This window comes from Balaenoptera physalus, assembly GCF_965194825.1.
Source record: "Balaenoptera physalus genome assembly, chromosome: 5".
Taxonomy (NCBI): domain Eukaryota; kingdom Metazoa; phylum Chordata; class Mammalia; order Artiodactyla; family Balaenopteridae; genus Balaenoptera; species Balaenoptera physalus.
Window position 1 is genome coordinate 149771338 of NC_138884.1, and position 26080 is coordinate 149797417.

Below are 26080 nucleotides of genomic sequence, written 5' to 3' on the forward strand. Positions count from 1 at the left end.
TTATAACACTGCGCTTTGTCTCTCATGCTAAAAGGCACTTAGCCTGGCAGACGTCGTAAATGTGCACTGTAGTTCAGTAGTGTTAACACAAACAGACAAGCCTTCTTGTTCACCTAAAGCGGTTTTAATAAAAATGAACTCTAATGTGAGATTTATATAAGTCGCACAAAAGTGGCCTGATAGAAAAAGCCTAGTAATTTAAATGTTTTTCACGTAAGGAACAGAATGCACACTATGGAATCTATGTATCACCTTCAAAATGCAAAAAGGTGTATGATTTTAATGTATTTAATATATAATATAAATGTATTTAATAATCTATTTCTGAAGCTCTAAAGAATTAAAAATCAATTAAGCCTAATGATTGTAAAATGCTTCATCTAAGTCTTCCAAAGTTCAGAACAAATGTCTAAGCCAGAAAGATGAAACTCATCCTGGTCAAAACCAATGTCAGACCATCAGGTGTGTCTGACAAACACGTTTTACCCTCTACCCGCCATCCTGGCCCTGTGGTGAGCTGCTCTAGACCCACGCCTCTAACCCACACGACTAGTGACCAGGAACAACAGACAAGATCTCAGCGGCCTCAGTGTTTTTCTTTTGATGGTATCTGACAACAGTGGAAGTAAAAACTCCACCAAATAAGTGGGCCAAAATATGATGCCAGAAAATCTCATTAAAAAGTGTTTTAAACAAACTGCCTTAAGTGAAAGGGTCTATAGAACTGAAACTTTTAGTATTCCTCTTCTTTAGAATTGCAGACCACCTTTTATTTAACTTTTTAGGATACTAATCTGAACTTGGACAAGAAAAATAGGAAAAATGTTTTGTATAGAATTTGCCTTTTCATGTTTCAGTAAGCTCCCAGGAGCTCAGTGAAGAATTCTTCCTGCGTTGTCTTGACCGTACCCAAATGTAAGAAATGTTCAGTTACCTACACCCACTAAGACTGGCCGAGGGCTCCACCCCACACCGCCCCGAGGCCCCTGCACGCCTGCGAGAGCAGATGCCCACACCCGAAGGCCCGGCCCCCTCTAATGGGCATAAGCACCTGATGCTGAGAGAGCAGGGGACGCCCCGTCCCCACCACGGACCACAGTGGAGACCACGTCAGAAGTGCCACCTTCTGACCCACTCCCTGCCTCACTACCCTGTTCCGAAAAAGCCCAAGGTGAGCATCTCTTCACAGATAGTCTAAAAACAGGACTCACGTCTACAATGAGAAAAAGAATCACAGGGAACAAAATAACAAGAAATTAAGACTCGACAATAAGCTCCTTGGGTAGTCTCTAAAGCTGGGAATCCCAGACTCCCTCTGGACAAAAAAGGGTCATACCTACATTCTGAGGCTGTTTTTCATTTTGTTTTTATTAACGGCAAAGACTTCATATTTGACGATGCTCTAGATGTCATGATACAGTGATGTGTGAGAGCCTCAAACAGCTACAATTTCACTAGCGGATACTTTCCGAGTCCAGAAAAGAGGAGTCACATTACCACGGCAGTCCTGACTCACCTCGACACTCAGGGACCTAAAAACATGCCAGAATTTAAAGGACCAAAGCTGTGGACCCAAAGTCACGGAATGCACAAGGCATGTGCACAGCGTGTGGGCCCCGCCATCCCGCTGCGTGAGCACACCAGCCCCGCAGGCAGCCCCGCTGACGCTGTGTCAGGTTAGGACCGGGTGAAAAATCACAGGACCAACATCTTGAAGACAGATTTCAAGCACAATTAAAAGCATCAATACTGAAGTACAGCCACGTACATTTACGCATACACCGTGTGCGTGTGTATTTCTCTCTGAAATAGACACGGCTCAGAGCACCTAACCTCCCTGCGACTGTGGAGAATACCCGTGTCACGCTGATTAAGTCTGACCTTTATCACACTTCAATGTGGGTAACTAAACGGCCTTTGTGTGAGTGCGTGATGATCACTATTATTATGATTTTACCTCATTCTCAGTTAAGGATGCAGAAGGAGAAGAGCTTTTGCTAAAGGCGAGCGACGCAGACGCCGCTGCGGGGGCCCGGTGCCGCTTCTTCAGGGGCTTGCAGGCGTCAGACAGATGTTTTGTGGCTGTAAGATAATTTTGGTTTATAAAGTTTGAAACCTTAAACCCTCAATCTCTTTCCTGCTTTAAAAGTACCCCGCTAATAAATGAAGTTTCTAAAGATGGATTTTCTGGGCTTAACTTTTTGTTGTGGAAAAATCAGGGCTGACGAGCTAGACAGTGAACTCCCACGTCCCCCTGCCCAGCCCCAAAAGCCCCGCCTGGGCCACACCAGTCCCACCCAAGCCTGATGTCAGGTCCCCCTGCCTGGCCCCCAACCCGCCACCTGGGCCACACCAGTCCACCCACGCCTGGTGCCATGTCCCCCTGCCGGTTCTTCTGCAGCAAATCCCAGACATGTCATTTTACCCATGGGAAGCTAGAGCACCTCTGCATGTAAGGTTTGAATGCGGCCACAACAGCACTATCACACTTAAAAGTAACAACCCTTTCTATCATCAAATGTCCACTCAGTGTTCAAACTGTTCACAAACGTCTGTTTTTTTAAAACAATCTGTTCAATTAATTTTTAAAAACCAGTACAGCTCTTTATGCAAAATAAGGGAAACAGAGCCATTTCCAATCTTCACTTACTCTGTATTTTATTTTCCTTTCTTATCACAATTTGGAGATGGTAAGCTTTCTTTAATGAACTACCAGACAGATACATCAAAAAGATAATTAATGAAAAGGTAAAAAGTGACCTGATTCCCCCTTCATTGTTTTGACAGTTGTTTTTCACAAACATTTTAAGCTAGTTTCTTCAACATGTAAAACAGAAATAACCAGTCATTACTTTTACTTTTTAGCTAATATACATGGAGAACTGGGTACTAAAATAGTGGAATTTACAGCAACAACTGGTACCATCAAGTCAGAAACCTGGACATTTCTGATTCGAATCACTTCTCTAACCTAATTTAAACTGAAAACAGTAAAGCCAAGTACAAGTCAGCAGAAGAGTGACTTCAGTGACACTCAGCTGACCGTCAACTGCACATAAAGCGGCTCACCTTTAACTGCATGGGAACCTCCTCCCCACCTCGCCCTCTAGGCTCCAGCTTCCTGCTCACACGCTCACCCCTGTCTCCACCCCCCCCCCGCCCCCAGCGGGGGCTCCCTGAGGACAGGACCAGGCCGGCCGCCCACCGCCAGCCCAGGGGACCTGGAAGGAGCGCTGACCACATTACCTGCCTGGCTCTTGAGCGAGGAGGCTGCCTCGATGGCCTTGCAAGAGCCTGTGCGGGATGTTTTGTCTGTGAACGTCTCTCTCTGTTATAAAAAGGGGGGGGGGGGGCGGAGGGAGGAAAGAAGGAAGGGAGAACAAAGAAAACGAAAAAGGAAAGAAAGGGGAAAAGTCTCCAATGTGAACGAACACAGGTTGCTGAAAAGCCGTGTGACAGAAACGTCTTCCTGCGGAAGCGTGCTCTGCACAGACGGTCAGCGGCTGTGGCTGCCCAACTGACACCCTCTCCGTAACCGGGCCGACTCTCCCCTGCCCACCCCACCCCACCCTGACAACTGCTGGGAGGGAGGGGCAGGCGCCGGGCCAAACCTGGCCTAACCGGTCACTCTGAGAACCTCAAATGAGACTCCTCAGTCAGCTACCAACCGTCCTCTGGGTTCAGCGCGCAGTGAGCGGGAGGGAGCGCCACTTCTACCCTAGGCGAGCCCAGTCCATGCAAGGTGCGCCTGGCTCACTCCAGCCCACCAGGCGGACCATTTCCAGTCCTGAGATAAGCCCCAGACAAAGCTCACAAACAAAGATCATCCGAAAGCACATTTCACAACAGAAAAATAGCACACACACAAAAATATCATCAACATTGGTCTAGCGCTCAGAATTCAAATAATGTAGTCTGGACAGCACTGGGGCACCACTGCCTCACAGCCACCCTGCCGCCCAGGAGGCCAAGTTTGCCCCGGACTCCAGCAGGCATGGTCACAGGACCGGGGACAAAGTAACAGGTGCCCAGCACTGGGAATGCTACCTGGCCCATCCAAGTGCTCAAAGCATATTAGGAATTATACCCGATATGGCTTATAAACTTAGGTTTATAAAAACCAAACCTAACACTACTCTCTTTAAAAATCATCTGTTATTTCCTGAGCTACTAGTTAGTAAAATTTCTGTCTAGCTACTTAATGTGAATTTTGATATTTCAGATGTCCAGGGTCACACACTTTTTTTTTTTTTTTTTTTTTTAGGTAAATTCCTTACACAAATATTTCAAAGCAACCAGTGTCAGCATGACTATCAGTAAAGGACCACTTCAACGGCAGGTGGCCAGAGGAGAAACTGAATATGTGTTCCCAGGTAACTGCACACGTCAGTGTTACCTAGCTCATTACCTAGCTCATTGCTGGACACCTGACAGGTGCCCCGGGAGAATGCTCTCCTGTCCAGGAAAATGGGGCAGGGCCTGCCTGCTCTCCTGAACTGCAAATACACCTTTAAAGAAATAAGACAGATGACGTGATGGCCACATATTTATGCTTGAGCAATATGTGAGATTTATTTTCCATTCTTTGAAATAAAACAATAAAAAGAACAACTTCTCAATTTAGATCAGTAAAAGATAGTTTGGGGAATTCCCTGGCTGTCGAGTAGTTAGGACTCCACACTTTCACTGCCAAGGGCCCGGGTTCGATCCCTGGTTGGGGAAACTAGGATCCCACAAGCAGCCAAAAAAAAAAGGGAAGAGTTTGAAGTTATAATCAAAATCATAAATCAGAGTACAGCTACTCTGCCAGAACTACTATTAAATAAACATAAACTCAAATGTAAGGTACAAAGTCTAACCTCTCAGTTCATGAAGACGTTAACCGGGCATCTAAATCGCAGAGCGCACTGGCAGAGCCCACGTTCTCTACACGCACGAGCACACATGCCAGACACAACAATACAGGTCCTCTGAATGTCTGACCCTTGGTCAGTTTCATGCTCCTCCAGGTACCAGGCAAGCTCTGCCCCTTGACACTGGCTGGCACCGGCTAGAGCTGTGAGGTCCTGTGGTTGCCTTTACAAAAGCTGGGCCTTTACATCAATACTTTTTTGTTGTATCAAACAGGCCTACATAGCCTGCTTAGTATTCACATTAAGTAAATAATAATATGAATTACTAATAAATGGAATGAGTTCATAAAACCTATTTCAATGCCTTTAATGGATTTTTAAACTTCTTATGAAGAAAAACATATAGTGGATTTTGATGTTCTCCTGTCAACTCATTATTTACACACTGAATAATATGCCCTACATTCAAGAGTCATTTTAAGTATACAATTTTGTTGAATCTAAACATCAAGAATTATTCAGTGTTGGGATGTGTTAAATTCCCTGGCAGATAAAAACTCGCTCTCCTCAGCGGCCTTCTCGAAGAAGCTCCAAGGGGAAAGCCAGCCCCGGCCTCCAGCTGACGCCTGCAGAGGACGCCTCCCCGCATCCCACCTGCGGCCCAGGGGAACTGGTTCCTGCAGCCAGGCCCACCCAGGACGTAATTACCTTCCGAAGACTGTGCCTGTCGGTCCTGAGTCTCTTCCTGGGAGCGTCCTCAACTTCAGCATCTTCTATAGGGTCCTGTGTCCTCTTCGTGTGGTTTCTTTTTTTCCCATTTAAGTTACCTTGGAATGGGGATGGGGGAAACTTACATGAAAAACCCTGCACAAGCTGTCCTCTAGAGCACTGAGTAGCTGCCCAGCGCCTTCAGCGTGTAGATCCAGCAGTGATGGGCCTCCTGAAACCCTGTTCATTTCCAGGGCCTAAGTACCACAGGTCAAATCTCTCTGCACTTTCCAAATGGCAAGTAGAAAATCCTTATCTCATCTAGGGATTATTATATTGGTACCTGTTACATTTTAATGTACTATAGCATTAAATCTAAATATAACCCAGTATTTTTACAAAGTCCTTTAACACGTTTCCTTAAAGAAGCATATTAAGTGAAACAATCCACGTGCATTTGCAAACTAAGCACCTTCTACGTGTTTGCTTAACTGTGCCACCTGCTAGGTGTCCGCAGGGAGACCACCTAATCTGAGACTTAAGGTGTCCGAACAGTACTGACAGAAAAACAAGACGTAAAGTAAGAATGCAGATTCTAGAGAGAGAACTAATTTGAACACGCCAAGGTTTATTTAATACAAATCCAGTGTCTCCATTTGCAGGACTGCTTTACAGAGGTTCAGGGTTTGCTCCTGGACTGTTCACCAAACATCTCCTGGGAGGGCAGTGTTGTCCTCAAACCCTACGGAGGGGGGCGGAACACACCGGCCAGGAGGCTCAGGTCCCTGCGTGCAGCAGCCCTGGGCTGACACGGGCCTGGGGCTCCGCCTCAGGTCCAGGCCCAATATTGCAAGAGAAGAGCAGAACCGGAGCGCTGGCCTCACCAGCTGCCAGTACCAGACTGGCATAAGCCGGCCTGAGAGTGCCCTTCACTAAGCTCTGGGCCGGCCTCAAGGGAACACCAGGAGAGGCCTGTGGAGCGGTGGCTGTGGGTCCACGGACCTGCCAGCCCCTCCTCGGCACGTGTGCACTAGGTACAGCTCCCAGGGGAGGGGAGGGTGCAGCCCTTCGCCCTCTACGTAAGGACCTCCCCTGTGCCAGGAGGAGGCAGTGGTCGTTTGTTACAGAGATGAGCAAGATGGGCATCTGTCTGAATTCCTAACACTGAAAGGATGGGACAGCTGACACCATGGCCTGGCCCGTCATCTTGGGGTCCCTGAGAGGGAGGGCTCGAGGCCTGCAGAGCAAACACACACCTGACACACACCGGGGGCAGGGACCAGCCATGCTCCCGTCTGCCAAGTACTCGGGACAGTGACAAAGCAGGACACACAATCAAAGTCACACTCACTCTTCAAGGGTAAGCTGAATCTGGCTTCAGTAAAACCTGACTATTCTTAAATCAGCAGCCACTGAAAAGGGACACTTTTCTAGATTTAGCGTACTGATGAAGAGTCTGATAAACTTTTGCCTTTTAAAGAAAATACACAAATCCTAAACATCCTCCCTATTCTAAATTGTAGTATTCGCAACAAACCCTGAACAACTTGAATGAAATTCACTATTGATATCATTAGATGGTTGCTGTGGAGTTCTAGAAAGCCCTAAAATCAAGATGGGAACACGTGTGAACAGAACAGGAAGGCAACACGGATGTAGGCCACCTCGGTGCTGACCGAGCTCATGCCCACGAAGCTCATGCCCACGAAGCACCCTGTCAGGCGAGTCTGGAGGCCTTGAGAGATGCAGAATTCTTTTGTATTTCAAACTGATACCCAAACACGTCACACTTATCTTCCCATTACAGGTGTCAGTCTCCCACAGGCACAGAGGACACACCCAACCGTGGTGACCTGTCTTCCCCAGAGCTCACAGCATTAAGCCTCCCTTCTCTTACCACAGCCCAGGGCAAAGCGGCACTTTTTGTTTTTTCGCCCTGAAGGCCTAAGAAGAACCAGAGGCTACCCACATTCAACATCAGTCCACGGTCACCCTCCTCACCCTGCGAGCTCTCAGGCCAACAGGCCATGAACGGCCGGCCCCAGGGCCAGAGCCCCTGCCCTCGGTGGGAAGCCCCCCATGAGGTGCAGGCGCAGCCCCAGCCAGGACGGCAGCCTCACGGCAGGACCAAGGCCTGAGGTCTGACCCCGGCCCGTCACGCGAGCCTCTGGCCCTGGAGGCCGCCTGGACTCCGTGCCTCCCTTCTGCTCCCTCACCGCACCTCCCCCCCCACTGGCTGCAGGGGCAGGAGAGCGAGGGGCCTGCAGGGCCACAGAGGATCCCACGGAACAGCTCTGGCGACAACGAGCAAGGAGACCAGGCAGCAGAGGTTGCTTTACTGTGACCGCTGCACTCGGGTCAGAGCCGGAGCACAGGCTGCCACACGACACACACCACGGCTACGCAGAGGACACAAGCACAGAGCTACGGTTACCAGAGTCTTCTTCGGACGGGGACGGGGCCACGAGGGCAAACTTGGTGTGATAGCGTGCTTTCTGTTTCTCGTTGAGCATATTCCACTGGGATCCAAGCAGCTCTTCAATCTCCTCAGCGGAGGCGTCCGGGTGCTCAGCGACAACCTGCGGACACAGGAAAGGTGCGATAGGAAGACTGGACGCCCGAACTCACACAACGCGGCGCGCGGCCCCTGGTGACTCAGCACGTGGCGCTCTCACTCCCACGTCATGGAACTACGTCCCATAAAGGCTTCAAAGAAAAAATAGTGTTTAACTGATGTTGTAACTCATTGAAAACAGCGCTGGTGGAAACGATTCCAGCTGTATTTGTGTAAATGCAGGAAACGATAAGTGGTAAGAGAAAAAGTACACTTTTCCAAAATCACTAAACTGTTGGTAACCTGCAATTTCCTAGGCACCCTTGAGAAGCCAGCAGGAGGAAACACAACCTCTGGGTACAGGGGCGAGCTCTTGGCTGGCTTTCTCGCCGGCCGTAGCACCAACCCTCCTCCTTTCGGGTCTGCGCTCGGGAGGGCGTAGACGTGGCCGAGGAGCCCCGCCCCGCTGCGCCCCGAGACAGCCACTCCTCACAGCCGGGACACAGAGCTCCCCGGCCCTGCAGCACACGGGAAATGCAGATCCTCAGGCCCCACCCCAGGGACGCGCATCTTCACAAGGTCTCCAGAAGAGCCCCGTCACTGGGCTGTGAGGAGTGGGTCCGGGCTGTGCACTGTGATAATCCGGGGGGAGGGCGGGGAAGGGCGTAAAACTATGGTGCTCCAGTCCCTGCCAAGGCGGCTCCAACCCAGCGGGCCCAGTTCTGCTATTTTAAAGGTTTCCCATGCGTTTCTAATGTGCCCCGACTTTGAGGACCACCAATAGCAAGGTGCGAGGTCCATACACCACAGCCACAGAGCAGATCTGACCCACCTTCCCGTTTTCGCACGGCCTATGAACTAAGAGTTGAGTTTACATTTTTAAATGTTGAAAAAAATCGGGGAATCCCGATGGTCCAGTGGTTAGGACTCAGCGCTTTCACTGCTGAGGGCGCGGGTTCAATCCCTGGTCAGGGAACTAAGATCCCGCAAGCCACACGGCGTGGCCAAAAAAAAAAAAAAAATCAGAGGAAAAATATTTCATAGCACATAATAATTAGAGGAGGGGCTTCCCTGGTGGCGCAGTGGTTGAGAATCTGCCTGCCAATGCAGGGGACACGGGTTCGAGCCCTGGTCTGGGAAGATCCCACATGCCGCGGAGCAACAAGGCCCGTGAGCCACAACTACTGAGCTTGCGCGTCTGGAGCCTGTGCTCCGCAACTAGAGAGGCCGCGATAGTGAGAGGCCCGCGCACCGCAATGAAGAGTGGCCCCCGCTCGCCGCAACTGGAGAAAGCCCTCGCACAGAAACGAAGACCCAACACAGCCAAAAATAATAAAAAAAAAATAAAATAAAATTAATTAATTAAAAAAAATAATAATAATAATAATTAGAGGAAATTCGACATCAGTGTCCACAGTACAATTTTCTCTGAACTCGGCTGCCGGCATGAACTCCCAAGGCCTCCATGGCCGTTTTCAAGCTACGACGGCAGAGCTGAGGAAGCGCGACACAGACCTCTGCGCCCAGGCCCCTCCAAGAAAGCTCTGCCGACTGAGTCAGAGCACTGGCTGCTGGCTTGCGGGCCAGACCCCAGGTTCAATGTGGCTGGCCCGCCACAGCTTTGAGAAGTAACTTGGGTAAGGGAAGGTGTGTCTCCACTGCCCTCTGTGATGGACTTACTGTGACACTTCATCAGTGGGTTCCTGTCACCGCCTGGACCTACTACTTGCCCGGCCAACACGGCAACCTCTGCCCCCAAACGCAAGCCCCAATCCACAACTCCGCCCCACAGACGGCTTCGCATGGCCTCCAGGGTCCCCGCGCCTCACCACGTCCACCTTGGCCCTGCCGGACACCAGCACCCCACCAACTCTGCACGTCGAAGCCCGGCTCCGGCTCCCACGCTCCCCCAGGGGCTCCTCGGCGTCCCTGTTCCCATCTGCGCCTGCCTGGGTGTCTCCAGCCCCACACACGCCTGCTCCCTCCTCTCAACTTGGGGCACCCTCCCCTCCCGCCCAGCCTGCCTGCCACTCCACCCGCGGCCCCCAACACTTCAAGCGTCAAGGATCTGAGACCCTCGCGGCAAAGGCTTCCGTGCAGAGCTGCAGATCCAAGACTCCTGGAGCACAGCACATGCGTCTGCGGGGCTGTCGCCCAGCCCAGGCCACAGCATCCCCGATCAGAATGAAGGGTAACGTAAGTGCTCGCAGCTGCTTCCCCAAACAGGACTCCCGAAGCCCCGGAGGTCACCCTTCCCCTCGCACCTAAGCCCGTGCCAGGCTGGCCAGCTCCCCTCCGGCACGTCCTGTGCCCGCCCACCCTTCCTGGCTCTCCACCCTGTCCGCTCACTGCTGACGCTCCATCCCAGAGGGCCTACCTCCTGCACCCAGAGGGCCCCCGGCCCGGGCCGCCGCGGGTGGGGCTCCTGCCACTGCGCGTCAGCCAGGCAGAGGTGCGCCCACTCCCGCCAGCCCGCACCCGTGCGCCTGAGCCACACGCCGGACGGCCCCCCGCAGGCTGGACCCCCTGACTGCACGGGCCCACGCTCCCGGAGACCTCCCCCTCCGCAGGCCGGCTGCAGGCGTCCTCTCAGCTCTCAGCCCGGCGCTGCCCGCTCGCACCCATGCAAGCGGCGCTCCGCCAGGACAGGGGATGCACCGGCCACAGCCGCCGCCGGCCCGTGGTGCCCGCCTCCTGGGAGCACCTGGGCGTTTTCACCCTCACCTCTGCTGGGCCCACGAGGGCCACGACCGCTCAGCCCAACGCACAGGTCTCATGAGGACAACCGCTACAGGCTCTGCACGCGGGCACAGTCGGGGCCGGGTCCCGGTCTGCTTCCCACCTGTGTCACTTCACTGCGGAGGGGTGGCTTCACCTCCTCGCGCTCAGCCAGGAGACAGGGCTCGCTGTGCTGTCACGAGAACCGAACGGTCCCTCGCGACAGCGCACTGGCAAGGTCTCCGGCACATGGAGCGCTCCACCGCGGCCACCGCCGTGTTTCTGACACGCGACAGAATGGACGGGCGGCCGTCAGTACGGCTGGCGCGGGGAGGAGCCGCCTGGCAGCCCCCAGCCCAGGCCCGGCACCCCGGCGCCCCGCGGGGAGGAGCGGCTCGGAGGAAGCAGGCCCTGCGTGGAGCGAGGCGGTGAGACGCCCGCGCGCGGCTGGGAAGGCGGCGGCCGTGCTGCTGGAACACTTCTGCAGGCAGGTGTCCGAGCACAGCCTGGCCGAGAGCAAGAGCAGCTCCCGGAAGACGCCTCAGGAAGAGCTCAACCACAGGCCAACAGACTCGGGGACCGAAGGCTGCTCACAAGCTCGCCCGGAACCTGAACACCGACCGCGACGGGCGCACCCGCTCCGACGCGTCCTGGACCCTGACAGCGGCACCACCAGCCCCACCGCCACCTCACCGCCAGCAGGAGCCGCAGGGCAGCAGCCGGAGGCCCCGTCCCACCGTGCCCGCGCCCGCTGCTCTTCCTTGGCTCCCTCTCAGCCTCCTCTGCCCACCCAGGCCCCTGTCCTCTCTTGTCCCTCAGACCTTCTCCTGACCCATTGCTGAACAGGGGGAGGGGGGCTGTTCCTTGGCGAGGGTCTCGGTCCCTGGAGCCAGCAGGCCCTGGCCCCTCTGTGACAATGCTGTTTGGGGACCCAAGAGCTGCCCCTCCTGTTCAGTCCATCTACCCTTCCAACCTCTGACGCCCCTGCCTGATCCTGGGCCTCCCCTGACCTCAGAGGTCGGCTGGCTGCCTCAGGCCTCCCCGCTCCGGCAGCACTCGGCCCCTCCGCGGGGAGGGGAGACTCGCAGGGACCGCCCTCCAGCTGCCTCTGGGTCTGGGAACAGCTAAGCAGAGTGGAGCCCCCCCCTCCTCCTCAGCCACTGAAACGGGCAACAAAGGCTGGATTTGGGGATTGTGTCCCCATCACCCAGTCCCTTTGTAATGTTCATTAAAAGCCTTTCCACTCCTTGGAAAAAAAAAAATATGGAAAACCAAATAGCCACAAACCCACACAGCTGAAATGTCACCAGCACAACCTGAGACTCCACGGGCTCCTCAGAGGTTGCTCTCCCTACCCCCGGCCTCCTCACACGGCTTCCGAGAGCGCCCCGTGAGCCTTGCCTCCTAGTCCTCAGGCCTCCCTCCTGCTGTCCGGCAGAGGCACTGGACGGTGCAGTCATGGCCACACAGGACTTCCAAGTCTAGGGCGTAGAAGGCCTCCACCCTGCCCCCTGTGACCACCTGCTGGGGGCACAACTGGCCTCCGAGTGGAGTGCGGCACCTTGCAGGAAGGTCCTCTGGCCCACTCCGGCCTTCAGATGAGGCTGCAGCCCCAGCTGACACCCTAACTGCGACCTCATGAGAGGCCCTGAGGCAGCACCACCCAGCTGAGCTGCTCCCGAACTCCCGACCCAGAGACACCAAGACAAGCGATGCGTGTTGTCTTAAGGCACTAAGCTTTGCAGGGACTTGTTACGTGGCAATAGACACCTAATACAAATGTTCATGCAGAGCTGAGAACTAAAACAGTGGTGCAACTCTAATGAAGCTGTAAAAATCAGGGTCAGAGAAAGTGGGAAGAGGCTTCAGAAATCGGAAACTGAGGCGAAAAGCATCTGCTGATAAAACTGCTACCAACACCGGTGCCTGAGTAAACTCTCTCCCCTCGCGGGAGGCTTCACCCAGCCGCTCTCATCTCGTGTGCAAACCACTCACGGGCACGGCACAGCTGCTGGCAGCTGTCCACCAGCCCCGCCAGCTCCTCACGGGCCACGGACCCGTCTCCCAGCACACGCCTCTCCCCCACCTCCAGCCCCTGGAGCGGGGTTCAGGAGCAGAGGGAGCTGCACGCCCACGCTGAGCCTGCTGGACGAAGACGGACGATCAAAACATGTCAACAAAGAGCTCAACCCGTTTCAAGAAGCATGATGCTTTTCTTCATTTGCAAGAAGCAAGCTGGAAATGTGCAGCAAAAAAAAGTCAGCAAGTGGCAACCAAATGTCCTTGACAGTCACAGTCTTCTATCTAGTGACCCCAGAAAAGGAGGCTCCATCCACTCTGTCCCTCAAGGGCTGGCCACTGATTAAGCAATTAACAACCAAACAAAAACCATCCTTGGGTGCACCACCACTCTCCAAAAAGAAAGAAACCCCTAGAAAGACCCAGACTATTCTACAGGATGGAATCAGGGAGCAGCTTCCTCAATTCAAGTCTAGAATTACTCATTACAGAACCAGCACAAACACACTTGTTAATAACAGGTAAAGAATATCCTAGTAGCCATCACTTTTCTGACAACGTGGAATTATCAAAGCCCACCAGCACCCAAACCCAGACAGGAGGGGAAGGGCTCGTGGGGCTGACCCCCCACAAAGACCAGGGACAGGCAGCAGACCGGCGCCGTAACTGTGCACCTGAGCTTGGCGTCTGCACCGAGCATGCCGCCCACGGCAGAGCTGGGCAGAACGGGCTCTGGAGGGGCGCTCGGAGGCACAGAGGCTGTGCTGTGAGCTGCAGGGGGTCGGGGTGCACAGCACAGCCCCACGCTGCCGCCTCTGGCCTACAGCTCATCAGCAATCTCCGCAGCGATAAACTGCTGTCTGTTCTTGGTACGTGTCGCAGTGCTGCAAGGGTGGATGGAGAGCAAGTTGGTTCCGCAAAAGTAAAAAGGGTGGTCTTTGGAAAGTGGTCTGAATTCTCTTTCACACTTTCAAACGAGTGGAGCTTCCACGGAGATACCTATGGACTAGGAAGAGGCCGGAGTGCGGCTGGCTGGCAGTGCTGAGCTGTCACAGCCATGCCCTGCTCCCAGCGTCTGAGAGCAGGGGCTCCTCCCAAGGTGTGATGGGGGTCCAGCTTCAAACACGGGCGTCGCACAGCCTGAGCTTAACAGCTCACACCTCACCCACAGCAGGTCCGGCGCGGTAAGTGCACACTGCTCTGTGCTCCGGCTGGTCCACACCCACAGTTCCCCACCAGGTGTCAGCACCTGGACAGAGACACGGACCTGGAGTTACACCCGGACTCTGCATGGATGCAGGTAGGCAGGTAGGCAAAACAAAACAGCGGGCATGTTGCACTTTTCACATTTTCGGTGACGGGATCTGCACATCCTTCAGCAACTTACTCTCCTCCTGGACGTGCAGTAAGTCTAGAGTTACGCGGCAGGACATGCCACCATCTGTCATTCCTTCCACAGCATCTTACGGTTCTGAACACTGTGCTGCCTCCTTGGGCACGAGGGCAAAACTCCTCAAGGGTAAATACCTTGCGGTGAAATCACAAGACAGAGAATGTGCATCTTCAATTGCACTAGATATTGCCAAATTTCTCTTGAAACTAGGTGTAAGGAATGATCCTCTGCCAGCCCTGCATGGGGATTCCCACCGCGGCTTCATCTCCTTGACCACAGAGGCGCTGGGCTTGTGTCCACTCGCCTCACTGTGACCGTGACACGTGGTTCCCGGCTGTTCCCAGGCTCAGCAGCCTCTCTTTGTGAACTCACTGGCCATCCAGGCTCTTCTGTAAACTGTCCTTCTCAAAGCCTTTCCACTCTGTCCTTCAGGGTCGCTTGAGCTCTGCACACGTAGCTTTCATCTCATTTTAACGCAGCTCCTTTATCGTCAGTCTGCCTTAAGAAACCCTCCCCCACAAAGAGACAAAGCTCTTCTCCCGTGGCGGCCGAGTTCTGACCTCACCAGTGGGGTCCCAGTGCCCGTCCTGAGCAGCCAGCCCACTCAGCTGGCCAGCAGTCCTCTCCCATCTGCCTCCACACGCTTGCGAGTCTGCTTCTGGGTTCTGCTCTGCGCAGTTTTCAGTAACAGAACTTCCTCTGTGTAGGGCAAGTCCTCCGGCTGAGCTTCTCTTCAAACGTGGCTATGCTAGCATCTACTTAAAAAGGCAAAGAAATTCCTGTTGGGAGTTCTCCCAGGATGATACTGGATTTACAGTTTAACAGAGGAGAGATGACAACTTCAACTTCAGAATACTGTTCTGAACACTGTGCTGCCTCCTATTTATCTCTGTTTAGGTCTGCTAAAATATCAGCCATTTTTCTCCAAAGTTATACATGTTTTGTCATCTTTATCCCTTGGTACCTCACTTTGTTACTATCACAGACACTACATTTTTGGCGTTCCACTTCCTCTGTGTGTTGCTCTCATCTCTCCCGGTGCTGGGAACTCTTCCTGAGTCTCAAGGTCTCCTGTACACTCCCTTGAGTCTCCACATGGACCACCCTCTTTACAGTCAGGCCTCTCTATTTTTTTTTCCTCTTACTGTACTGCCAGTACTTTCACTACAACATTTAATGTCAGTGGTGATAGAAGGGCATCCTGCCTTGTTCACGATTAGAGAGAGAATGCTTCTACAGTTCCTTCAATACGTGTGATGCTTGAAGTTTCTGATAATCACCCTTCAGCAGATTAAAGGAAGTTCCCTTCTAATCCTGGCTTGCTTTGTATCAAAAAGCAATGACTTGGGACTTCCCTGGTGGCGCACTGGTTAAGAATCCGCCTGCCAATGCAGGGGACATGGGTTCGAGCCCTGGTCCGGGAAGATCCCACATGCCACGGAGCAACTAAGCCTGTGCACCACAACTACTGAGCCTGCGCTCTAGAGCCTGTGCTCCGCAACAGAAGCCACCACAATGAGAAGCACGTGCACCGCAACAAAGGGTAGCCCCCGCTCGCCGCAACTAGAGAAAGCCTGCGCGCAGCAACAAAGACCCAATGCAGCCAAAAATACATAAATTAAAACAAACAAACAAACAATGACTTCTGGGGAATTCCCTGCTGGTCCAGTGGTTAGGACTCTGCATTCTCACTGCCAGCGGCCCAGGTTCAATCCCTGGTTGCAGAACTAAGATCCCACAAGTTGCATGGCACGGCAAAAAAAGCAATGACTTTTACCAAATGCCTTTTCTCCACCTACCGAAATGATCATTTAATGTGCGACGGCAAATCACAATAACAGATTTTCTAACATTACACCTGCCTTACATTCCTGAGAAAAGTCCCACCAACCCCATTCACTTCAAGTAATAGTGAAGAACCAAAGATGGCGGCCTAATCCCTTTAGTTCTTTACAATGGAATCAAGCCCGGACCATGTCCGAAGAAACGGTTTATTCTATAAAAATGATTAAGAACACTAGTCAAATGTTTTAGTCATTGACATAGTACTGCCCTTCGAACACCATGGCGCCACTGGCTGCGTTAGGTTCTGTAACCACCTCCTGGAGAAGACGCTAACCCAGGACCAGATGTTCAGGATAAGGCCGAGCTTGTAGCAAAGAGCAGCCCACCTCCCATCGTCCCTGTGGGAATATTTTAGTAACCCGGAGTACAAAGGCAAATATCTTTGCTCCCAAGAGTTGAAATGGCCGTTCCCTAACAACACTTACTTATTAGATCTAAAATCTACAGAAGGCTCGCTACAGACTGTGCTGATAATGCTGAGAAACAGGTGATTCTGCACTGCAAGGGATGTCCCTCAAATGCAGAAACTCCCCAGAATGAAAACACAACAACTTAGAAGCCATCACAACACCAACCTCGTCCCTGTGCTTTTGACAGAAGACCAGAAACTGGGATGCCGCATCGCCCTTCCTGCTTCTCGGAGTGGAGGCCATGGCCTTCTTCCTCCCTGGAGGAGACCCCACTCCTCGCTTGGGCTCGGCCTCTGCCGTCTTTTGAGGAGTGGTCTTTCCTGTCCCCGGGTCACTGTCTTGGTTCTCAGCAGAGCAGGACAGCTGGGCTCTCCGTCTCCTCTTGACGGGAACGCCCTCTTCCCTCGTGGACTTGGGGCTGTCAGCAGCTTCTTCCCTGACTCCTGAGGACCCTACCATTTCTCCCAGAGACTCCACAGCAACGCCTGACTCCTTGGCCACGTGGGGGTTGAGATGGAGCTGGTCCCCCACGTAAAGGAAGGTGAACTTGGCTTTCCTCTCCTCTACTGACATGCTTGCAGCTGCTTCTGCCTGAACGATGCCCATTGCCCACTGGGCCCTCAATTTCCCTGAAATAGGTTTCAACAGCTGAAAAGAGAACATAAGATACTGTAAGTTTCATTATATAAACATAAAAGTTAACCCACTTTAAAGAAGAATACTTTTAGAATTTCAGATAAATATAGAAATCAAAAACTACAAAAACCCATTAACTCGAAGGTTTTTGACAGAGTTCAGACCAGTAAAACTCTACTGTTTCTTTAAACTAGAAATCAATTCCAATTACATTTAACTAACACTCACATATAATATTATATACATGTTTATATATAGATATATATAAAGGAAAACAAAAATTATAAAACAAATTATCTCTGGGAGTCATCAAAGGAGTAAAAAGGATAACCTGTGTCTCCAAAGAAACCTGCCATATTGTATGACACAGCACGCTTGGCAAAAGTAAACAGTGACAGACATAAGAAGCCGTTACAACATTTCAACCAACCACAAGTTCAAAACAAGATAAATAATTAAGAATAAAAATAAAAGTTTTGGTCTAAAATTATACTTAAGGAACATCTATCACCTTAATTTTCTCAGCTTTCGTGGGTGCCTGCTTGGCACTTTCCTGGCATAATTTTTCAAACTGTCCTTCTCCTTCAAAAGCTACAAGGCTCTTCTCAAATATCCAAGCTCTTTCTGGGGCATCACCAAAGAACTGTACGTGATACTGGCGTGCACTCTTTTTCTGACCTAGTTTTTAAAATAAAATGTTAGAACTTGAAAGTTGGAATTTGGGATGAAATTAGGCAAATCTATTAATAATTACTGATATAAAGTTAGAAGCTGCTTTGAAGTTGTTTTATTGGGTGCTGTTGGAATCCGTTAACCTCAAAATAAATCCTGCTCTTTTTCTCCCCACCACACTCCACCCCAAAAGGGGAAACGCATTTACGAGACTTAGATGAGGTTCAAAACCGACTGGGAAAGAATGCTGACCAGATTCACTCCTCATCCCCTCCCTTCCAAGAGACACTGAAGAAGACCCCAAACACGTAAGACGAGAGAGGACAACAGCAAAAGGGGACCGGGCAGCAGTGAGGGGACACAGGCTACTGTTCACAGCCTGGCTTCAAATCCCAGCCCTCCCACATACCAGCCGGGTGGCCCTGGGCCTGCCACTCACTCACAGCGTTCAGAGGGGGAATAAGGGTACTGATGACCTCCCAGGGCAGCCATAAGGCCACAGAGTAACCCCTCATATGTGCACCGCTGTTACTCTTAGCAGGAAGAAGCCACATCCTCAGTGCAGACAGAAGGAACCTGAGCGAGGAAAGTGTCTACCTGGTCCCCAAACCCAAAAGAAGGAGTGCCAGATTCGGCTGGGGTGGAGTGAGATTGAAAACAGCTGGTTCAAAGGTCAGATCTCTGTGCCAAGTTGGGGAAGAAAGGCAGATCTCCATCGGGGAAATGCCAGTCCCTGTTCCCTCACACAGAGCACAGGCCACAAAATATCACAGGACACTCCCTAGAGAACCAGCGCACCAGAGGAAAAACCTCTCCACTGTGTCTTTTCTCCAAAAGTTGGAGATTCCCCCAACTAAGCGACCACCAGCCAGGCAGACCCTGTAAGGTAAGCGAACAGTCTCCCTACACACGGGCTGCAGGCAGCTGAGTGCAGCCCTCTCAGACACAAGCGCAGCACCAAGGTCTGCCCCCGCAGGACCCAGAGAAGCCTCTAACATGAATGATTCCAAAACACACAGAAATAAACAGTCTCTGCAGGACCACAGACACTATGCCAGGAAGAGATGACACCTGACAAAGAAGAACTCTAGTTTGTTACGAGAAGAGAACAAAGAAAAAGAAAGCGCTATGAGAAATTTTAAAATACAGTCCTGAAAATAAAACTCGAGAAGAAAGCTTGGGGCTTCCCTGGTGGCGCAGTGGTTAAGAATCTGCCTGCCAACGCAGGGGACACGGGTTCAAGCCCTGGGCCGGGCAGATCCCACATGCCGCGGAGCAACTAAGCCCATGCGCCACAGCTACTGAGCCTGCGCTCTAGAGCCCACAAGCCACAACTACTGAGCCCGTGCGCCACAACTACTGAGCCTGAGCTCTAGAGCCCGTGCACTGCAACGAAGAGTAGCCCCTGCTTGCCCCAACTAGAGAAAGCCACGCACAGCAACAAAGACCCAACACAGCCAAAAATTAATTAATTAATTAATTAATTAATTAATTAATTAATTAAGGGGAAAAAAGAAGAAAGCTTGGATGGAAAGTTAAGAATAAAATAAAATTCAAAAAAAAAAAAAAAGTTAAGAAATCTCCCAGAAAGAAGAAAGAGATTAAAATGAAAAAATCTACTCTCATAAGAAACCCACAGGATCAATCCAGGAGGTATGATACCCAAATAACTGGCCTTCTAGAGAGAGAAACAGAGAAACTCATCAGAGAATTAACAACACAAGAGCACGTCTCAGAACTAAACCCCCCCCCAAGTGCCTCATCCAATGGGTGACCCACATCAGGGCACATCTTTGTGACATTCAAGCTATTGGGGGAGGGGAAGAGAACAGCTTCCATGTTCATGAAATGAGAAATAGAATGGCAAGGTACTTCAAGAGCAACTCTGGATGCTAGAAGGAAATGGAGTAATACCTTCAAAATTCCGAGAAGAATTATTTTCAACATAAAATTCTGCACCTAGCCAAATCATTAATTGAGTGTGAGGATAGCAAAGTAGCATCCCCCACACCACAGGAACTCAAATTTATCAATACCCGCCATTTACACTTTCTTAGGATGCCAAAAATGTACTCCAACAAAAAAGGAAAACTGACCAAAGACGAGTACAATGTGGCACCATGGAAAACAATGGATGTAACTCTCAGTAAAGCATCTTAAAGGAAGTCTAAGATTACTACTATGCAAAAGACAGAGTGCCAGTAATACAGAGTTAGGTAAGAGAAAGGGAGATTCTAGGAGAAAGCTCCAAGGGAAGAAAAGATGAGAGGAAAGAATTCTTCCACACTGAAAGCAAATCTTGGCAGCAAGGAAAAAGGTTAAAAAATGAGATCCAAGAAGCAGAAAAGGAAAATGGGAATCAAACATAGGTTTTCATTTTCTCCCCCAATCAGAAAAACTAACTACATAATAGGATGAGTTTTAAGGACAGAGAAATAAATACTTGAAAAAAATTAAAGCTGTATGGACAGCAAAGTATACAATTTCAAAAGAAAGGCAATAATTAACTCCAGGAAAAACAAAAGGTTGTAAGAAAGAAAATGCAATTAAAGAACACAGCTCAGTTTTTCACTGAATGATACTTACATAGTCAAAATTATGAGAACAACTACGTTTGATGTAATAAAAACAGTGAGTTAATTATATGGGGAGGATGAAAGGGAAAGAAACAGGAAATGATTGAAGAGATCAATCTTCATTTTCCATAACAGAAAGTCAACAGAAAACATCTAAATGATAAATCAAAAAATAGTTCAAACTGGAAGAAAATGTTTAGAATTAAAAATAATTACTTCTTGGGAGGGAAGGGGACTATTTTTCACTATTAACCTCTCAGTACAATTTGACTTGTTTGTAAGTGTGTATACTTCTTTGATTTTAAAACAGCTAAGATTCAAATACATGTCAAGAGATTTGTGTCTGCTTCAATTATTTTAATACTTTGAAAGAACTTCCCTTGGTCATAAAAATGAATATATGTCATAGCATTTGCATAATGAAGAAAAATCTATTACAGTACATATGATGAAATAATATGAATGCACATCATTTTTTAAAATAAATAGTTAATGACACAGAAAAAATGCTCCTTACATGTCAGCTGGAAAAAAAAGCAGAGGAGAACATGATAGGCTGATCCTAAGTTTATAAAATTAATTAAACGTTTCTGAAATTCTTTCCTGCCTGGAAATTTGGTAACAAATGTAACCCAACTTTCTTGTATTTTTAAGTTTTTTTTTCTAATCCATATGAATTTTCTTTTGGTCCAAAATTGACAGGTGAATTACTCATTTTTACCACCGTAATTAACCAATTGTCCCAGCACCATTTATTAGTAACCCTTCCTTCCTATGACTTCTGATGTTCATCAGTCACGGTCGGTATGAAAACATTTATCATTGATGCCCCACCCACACTCCCTTCTAAGAGAACGTGGCCTCCACCAATAGCCCAGGAACCTAATTTTGTACTATGTTCGTTTCCTCCCCATCACGGCACATTAGACGCAAGGTGACCCCTGACCCCCTGGGCTAGACTGAGCCAGAGTCTCTGTCCAGATTCTGTGGGGCCTTTGAGTTGACAACAGCCATTCATGCATGCAGAATGGACCCCACAAAGAGATACGGCTGCCTCAGTGCTGCAGATACAGAGAGGAAGAGAAGCCACAGCAATGCAGACGAGGCCAGGTGTCTACAGAAGCAAGGGACAGAATCACAAGGACAAAAGGCCACAGAATCCCACAGGAAACAAAGAACAAGGATCACCGCCTGAGTTCCCTGGTTCAGTCCCTGGGGGTCCAGAGCCCCCAAAATAGGTAAAGCAGAAACTGACAAAATTTCAAGTTGAAAAAGGCACACCCATTATCACAGTGGGAGATCTTAACACACCTCTCTTCTTCGTAGCCGACAGAACAAGCAAAAAGGAAAAAATCATATTACAGTGTCTAATAACCCAGAACATGAGGAAGTCAGAGTACCTATAATATTTTTAGAAAATGCTGGAATTTAGAAAAAAAGCAATGAGGGTTCCTTTCCATAACACAGAAAAGGTGAAAACAAAAATCTCCACAACAGAAGATAATTTGACTCGATACCCTGGTACCTAAAGAGAAGACGAGTAGGATCCAGAAGCACCAGGGAGATGGTGACGTTCCCAGCTGCAAAAGAGTCCAGTCTTCTTCACAGTATAATACCCAAAACACACATTTATCTTGTTTCCAGCTTAAGGGGTTAGGCCTCAAAGCTGCTGGTTAATCCATCTAGATGCCCTGGGAGACGGTCACCAAGACAAGTTCTGCTGCTACAAATCACGAAAATGCTATTAGATTTTCAAAGGAAACCTGAACTCTCCAAAGAGCTGTGCTCTCTTCTGCATGTACATTATACTTCAATTTTTAAAGCCTAAGTGCATTACTACTGATCCAGATTCAAGCACACCTGTAATCCCAAGTATGATAAATAAAAAGAAGTACACATACGCAAAAAGAAAAAAAGAAAATCGGGGGTGGGAATCGGGGGGGGGGGGGTGAGGGAGTTCCATCTTACAGGGAAAAAAAAGTTCCTGCTTCCCAAGACCCCCTGCTCAGCCAGCCCCATGCCAGAAGCCGTCCCTCCGCCATAGCCATAGCCCTGTACTTCCCCAGCAAGGACACCTAACCCCTCAGGCACGCCCAGCACGGGGTGCTGCACAGGGAGCTGGGCTCAGCACTGCCAGGAGACCTGCCTCACACCCCGGTACCCCTCTGTCTCCCGTGGCCTTGGACACACCCAGAGCCCAGACCCGAGCTTCCATACACCACTCTCTACTAAAAGGACCCAGGTTTCTTCTCAGAAACAGCTGGTTCCAGGACTGGGGCAAAGAAAGTTCAAAATGAGCCCGGAGTGTATTTAGTTGGGCGACACGTAAGGAAGTGCTCCAAGACGGACGGAGACGTGTCAGAAGGACATGGCTGAAAGGGACTTCATGGGCTCCCACCGGCCAAATCTGGGACGATTTGTGCATTAAAAACAGTGAAGACTGTAATACATAAGTAATTTTTTAGGAGGGAGCTCACCTTCACAGAAAAACGCCAGCTCCTTAACCATGAAACGCATGGTAAAAATGAAGAGCTTGCATTCAATAAGCCGATGGATCCTCAGGGAGGATTAAAACCACAGAGCAAGCAAGGCTGTCAGGGAGCCCGGTCCCAAGCATGGCCACTGATCATTCACCAATGACAAGCAGGGCCGTGCCTTCCCACTGGAAAGCTCTTGGCCACCACCTCCCGGGGCGGGCGCCGGCTGCACGTGTCCTTCCGCCACCCCCAGGTTCTCATGGGTTCCTCTGACCCTTTGCTTTTCAAAGGTCATCTGAATCCCCTTCCAGCTGCAAGGCTTGCATCCTGGCTCTCTTCCTACTGAGCTGCTTTTCAAATGCACATCATCAGTCTTCAGAAGTTGATCTGTGATTACGGAGGCTGTGCCTCCCAGCAACCCAAAACCATTCCTAGAGAAGCACACTGTTGGGCTGCACCCCTCCTTCTAAGTCTGGGCACCTTCCCACAACAACTCCTGCCTGGCCCTGCGCCCTGAGTCTGATCACGAGGCCAGAGCAGCCTAAGAGAGTGGGGCTGGGCGACGGGTGCTGCTCGAGACCGCAGAGGCTGGGAAGGGCACCCTGATACAGCCTCAGGGGGAACACAAGAGCAGGGGTGCACCCTGGGACCCCTGAAGCCCTCTGGCAGGGACTCCCTGATGCTGGCAAGCTGCGGATGCTAAATGTCCTCCACCGAGTCAGAGCCAAAGCCAGCCCACAGGCTCCTCTCCAGCCACCAGCGTCGTGCAGAGTGCATGCGCAGGCCTGGGCCTCGGGGCAGGGTCCAACCACCCAGGGGGCGGGAGGCCTGCACCTGGGGCTGAGGAGAGGTCCTTTTCATCCCGAACCTGCACCCCCTCAAGCCTGTTTGCCAGGGAGCCACCAGTGTACCCCACTCCCAGCAGCGCTGCCCCGGCGAGAGCTCAGGCCTCCATCCAGAGGCCAAGAGAGGCCACGCACTCACGCTGAGGCCATGCAAGGCCAGCCCACAGCTCCAGCCGCCCGCGCTTCTGGGGGTCACAGGTCACTTGGGGACCAACTTGGTCACCTCCAGCTCTGTGTCACCACCTCTCACCTCCCTCAGACCAAATTCAAACTTTAGAGCAACTCTTCAGGAAAATCTCAAACCACCTGATTTCGGGGGTTTTTTCCCTCCAAAAACACATGAGTTTTTATGTGCTTCATGAACTGTCCAATTATTATTTAAATTAGCATCTGCTCTAATCTGTATCAATAACATACTACATTCTTAATATGTTCTTAACTGTTCTGTGTACTGATTTATATTCCCAAGTTTCATTACACCAAAGATGATCATTTCTAGTTTTTTTCCTTCTTCCCACAGACCTAATAAAATAAACTGGGACTTTTTTTTAAACTAAAACTTAGTATAAAATACTAATTCTGAAAATCATGCTGAAGCAGTCACTGTATATCTAAGTAATAAATTATTTATCATAAAACCTGAAAAGCAATACAAGGCAAAGACTGCTTCTCTTTTAAAACTAATTCAATCAGATAAAGTAAGTATCTAATTTGGATATAAAAAGAAAAGGCAATGTGTCACGTGTGAATCACTAACTTTAGGCAAAGTTGCAAAATGAACCACAAAAAAATTAACAATAACCCACCCCACCCCCACCTCCAAGCTGATTCAAACCTTGTTGTATGAATGGCCACTAAGCACATGAAAAGATGCTCAACATCACTGATCACTAGGGAAATGCAAGTCAAAACCACAGGCAGCAGACAGAAAGTAGAGCGGTGGCTGCCAGGGGCTGGGGAGGGGGCACTGAGGACCTGTTACTTAACAGGGACAGAGTTTCAGATTTACAGGATGAAAAGAATTCTGGGGATGTATGGTGGTGACGGCTGCACAACAATGGGTATTTCATACCACGGAACTGTGCACTTAGAAATGGTTAAGATGGTACATTTTATGTTTGTGTATTTTAACACAATAAAAAAAAAGAAAAAAAGAACCACAGTAGGGCTGTTTAAGGAAGAGTAATAAAGAAGTTTGGAGATGAAAACAATTAAGTGCAGAAGATAAGGATGGAAAAACAGCCCCCAAAACACAATACCTTTCAGTTTGGTGTAGCTGTGCAGGAGTGGGTCGTCGGAGACCATGCACGGCCACCAGGGGTAACCGGACACCTTGGACCACACCAAATCCCCGACACTGTACTTCAACAGCTGGTCTTTGTCTCTGCTATTTGGACAGGATTCTTTCTTAGCTGGAATCTGAAAATGAATAACAACAAAAGATACATCTAGTACCTACCCCTAAATCCAGCCTCCTGTCCATAGAAGACCAAGGATTAGTCAGACAAGAGATTCAACACACACACACACACACACACACACACACACAAACCCCTAAAAAGAAACATGCTTTCCCTCACTGTTTTTCAGGTAACAGCCCTGATATCACTTCATCAAAATCGTTTGTCTCTTGCCCTCAGCTAAAAGGTCCTAGCAAGTACCTAGCACACTGTAGGTGCACAACATTACAAAGATCTCCACATAAATCTATTTCCTTGGCCTGGTGGGTGATCTTTAATGGAGCTTATTCGCAGGTCGGAGAAGAACTGGCATGGAATTCATACCCTGACCCTCCCGCCCCTTCTGAGCCCTCGTCTGACAGTTAACCTGCTGGAGAGAGGACCCGGGGTGGCGAGGACACGGGGGCCTGGCGGCAAGTCTCAGCCCCAGCACCCACCATCCAAGGCCTGGGGCTCCTGGCATCTCGGTCGCTCCATCTTAGAGCCCAGGCCAATTAGGAGGCTGAAGGCCGGCAAGAACAGCCCCCTCTCCAGGAGGACGAGCCCAGTCAGCACGGCCCCAGGCCTCCCCCTAAGAGCGCCACCTACTTGAGCAAGTCGCTGAACTTCTTTGGGCCTCAGTTTCCGCATCTGTAAACCGAGGAGAACCCCGGTCGTTACACACAACAGGTGGTGAGGGCTGACACAGAGCTGTCACATTACACGCTTTTGTATATGTGCTGCCAAAGCGAGCGCTCATTACATGCTTTTGAAAAAATGCTGGCTCTCATGTTATTCCACAACATCCCAGGTTTACACTGACGGCGTCACCAAAGCCACGTGACAACCCTATCAGGACAAGTATAATATTATCGTCCCCACTCAGAAGAGTCAAATGAGACTCTGAGAGTCCAAATCAGGTGATTTACCCAAGT

General features: G+C 50.2%; 1 protein-coding gene across 7 annotated transcripts in view; it reads right to left on the minus strand.

Moving 5' to 3' along the window:
• The window catches only part of NSD2 (nuclear receptor binding SET domain protein 2), a 79366-nt gene that overhangs the window by 27752 nt on the left and 25534 nt on the right, over nucleotides 1-26080 (minus strand). For all 7 annotated transcript variants that reach the window (XM_082463121.1, XM_082463118.1, XM_082463117.1 and 4 more), the window contains exons 3-9: nucleotides 24966-25125; nucleotides 17648-17814; nucleotides 16666-17148; nucleotides 7996-8140; nucleotides 5562-5680; nucleotides 3247-3328; nucleotides 1958-2082 (exon numbers count right to left, since the gene is read on the minus strand). In XM_082463121.1, coding sequence (XP_082319247.1) covers nucleotides 1958-2082; nucleotides 3247-3328; nucleotides 5562-5680; nucleotides 7996-8140; nucleotides 16666-17148; nucleotides 17648-17814; nucleotides 24966-25125 — 1281 coding nt within the window. The remainder of the gene's footprint in view (nucleotides 1-1957; nucleotides 2083-3246; nucleotides 3329-5561; nucleotides 5681-7995; nucleotides 8141-16665; nucleotides 17149-17647; nucleotides 17815-24965; nucleotides 25126-26080) is intronic.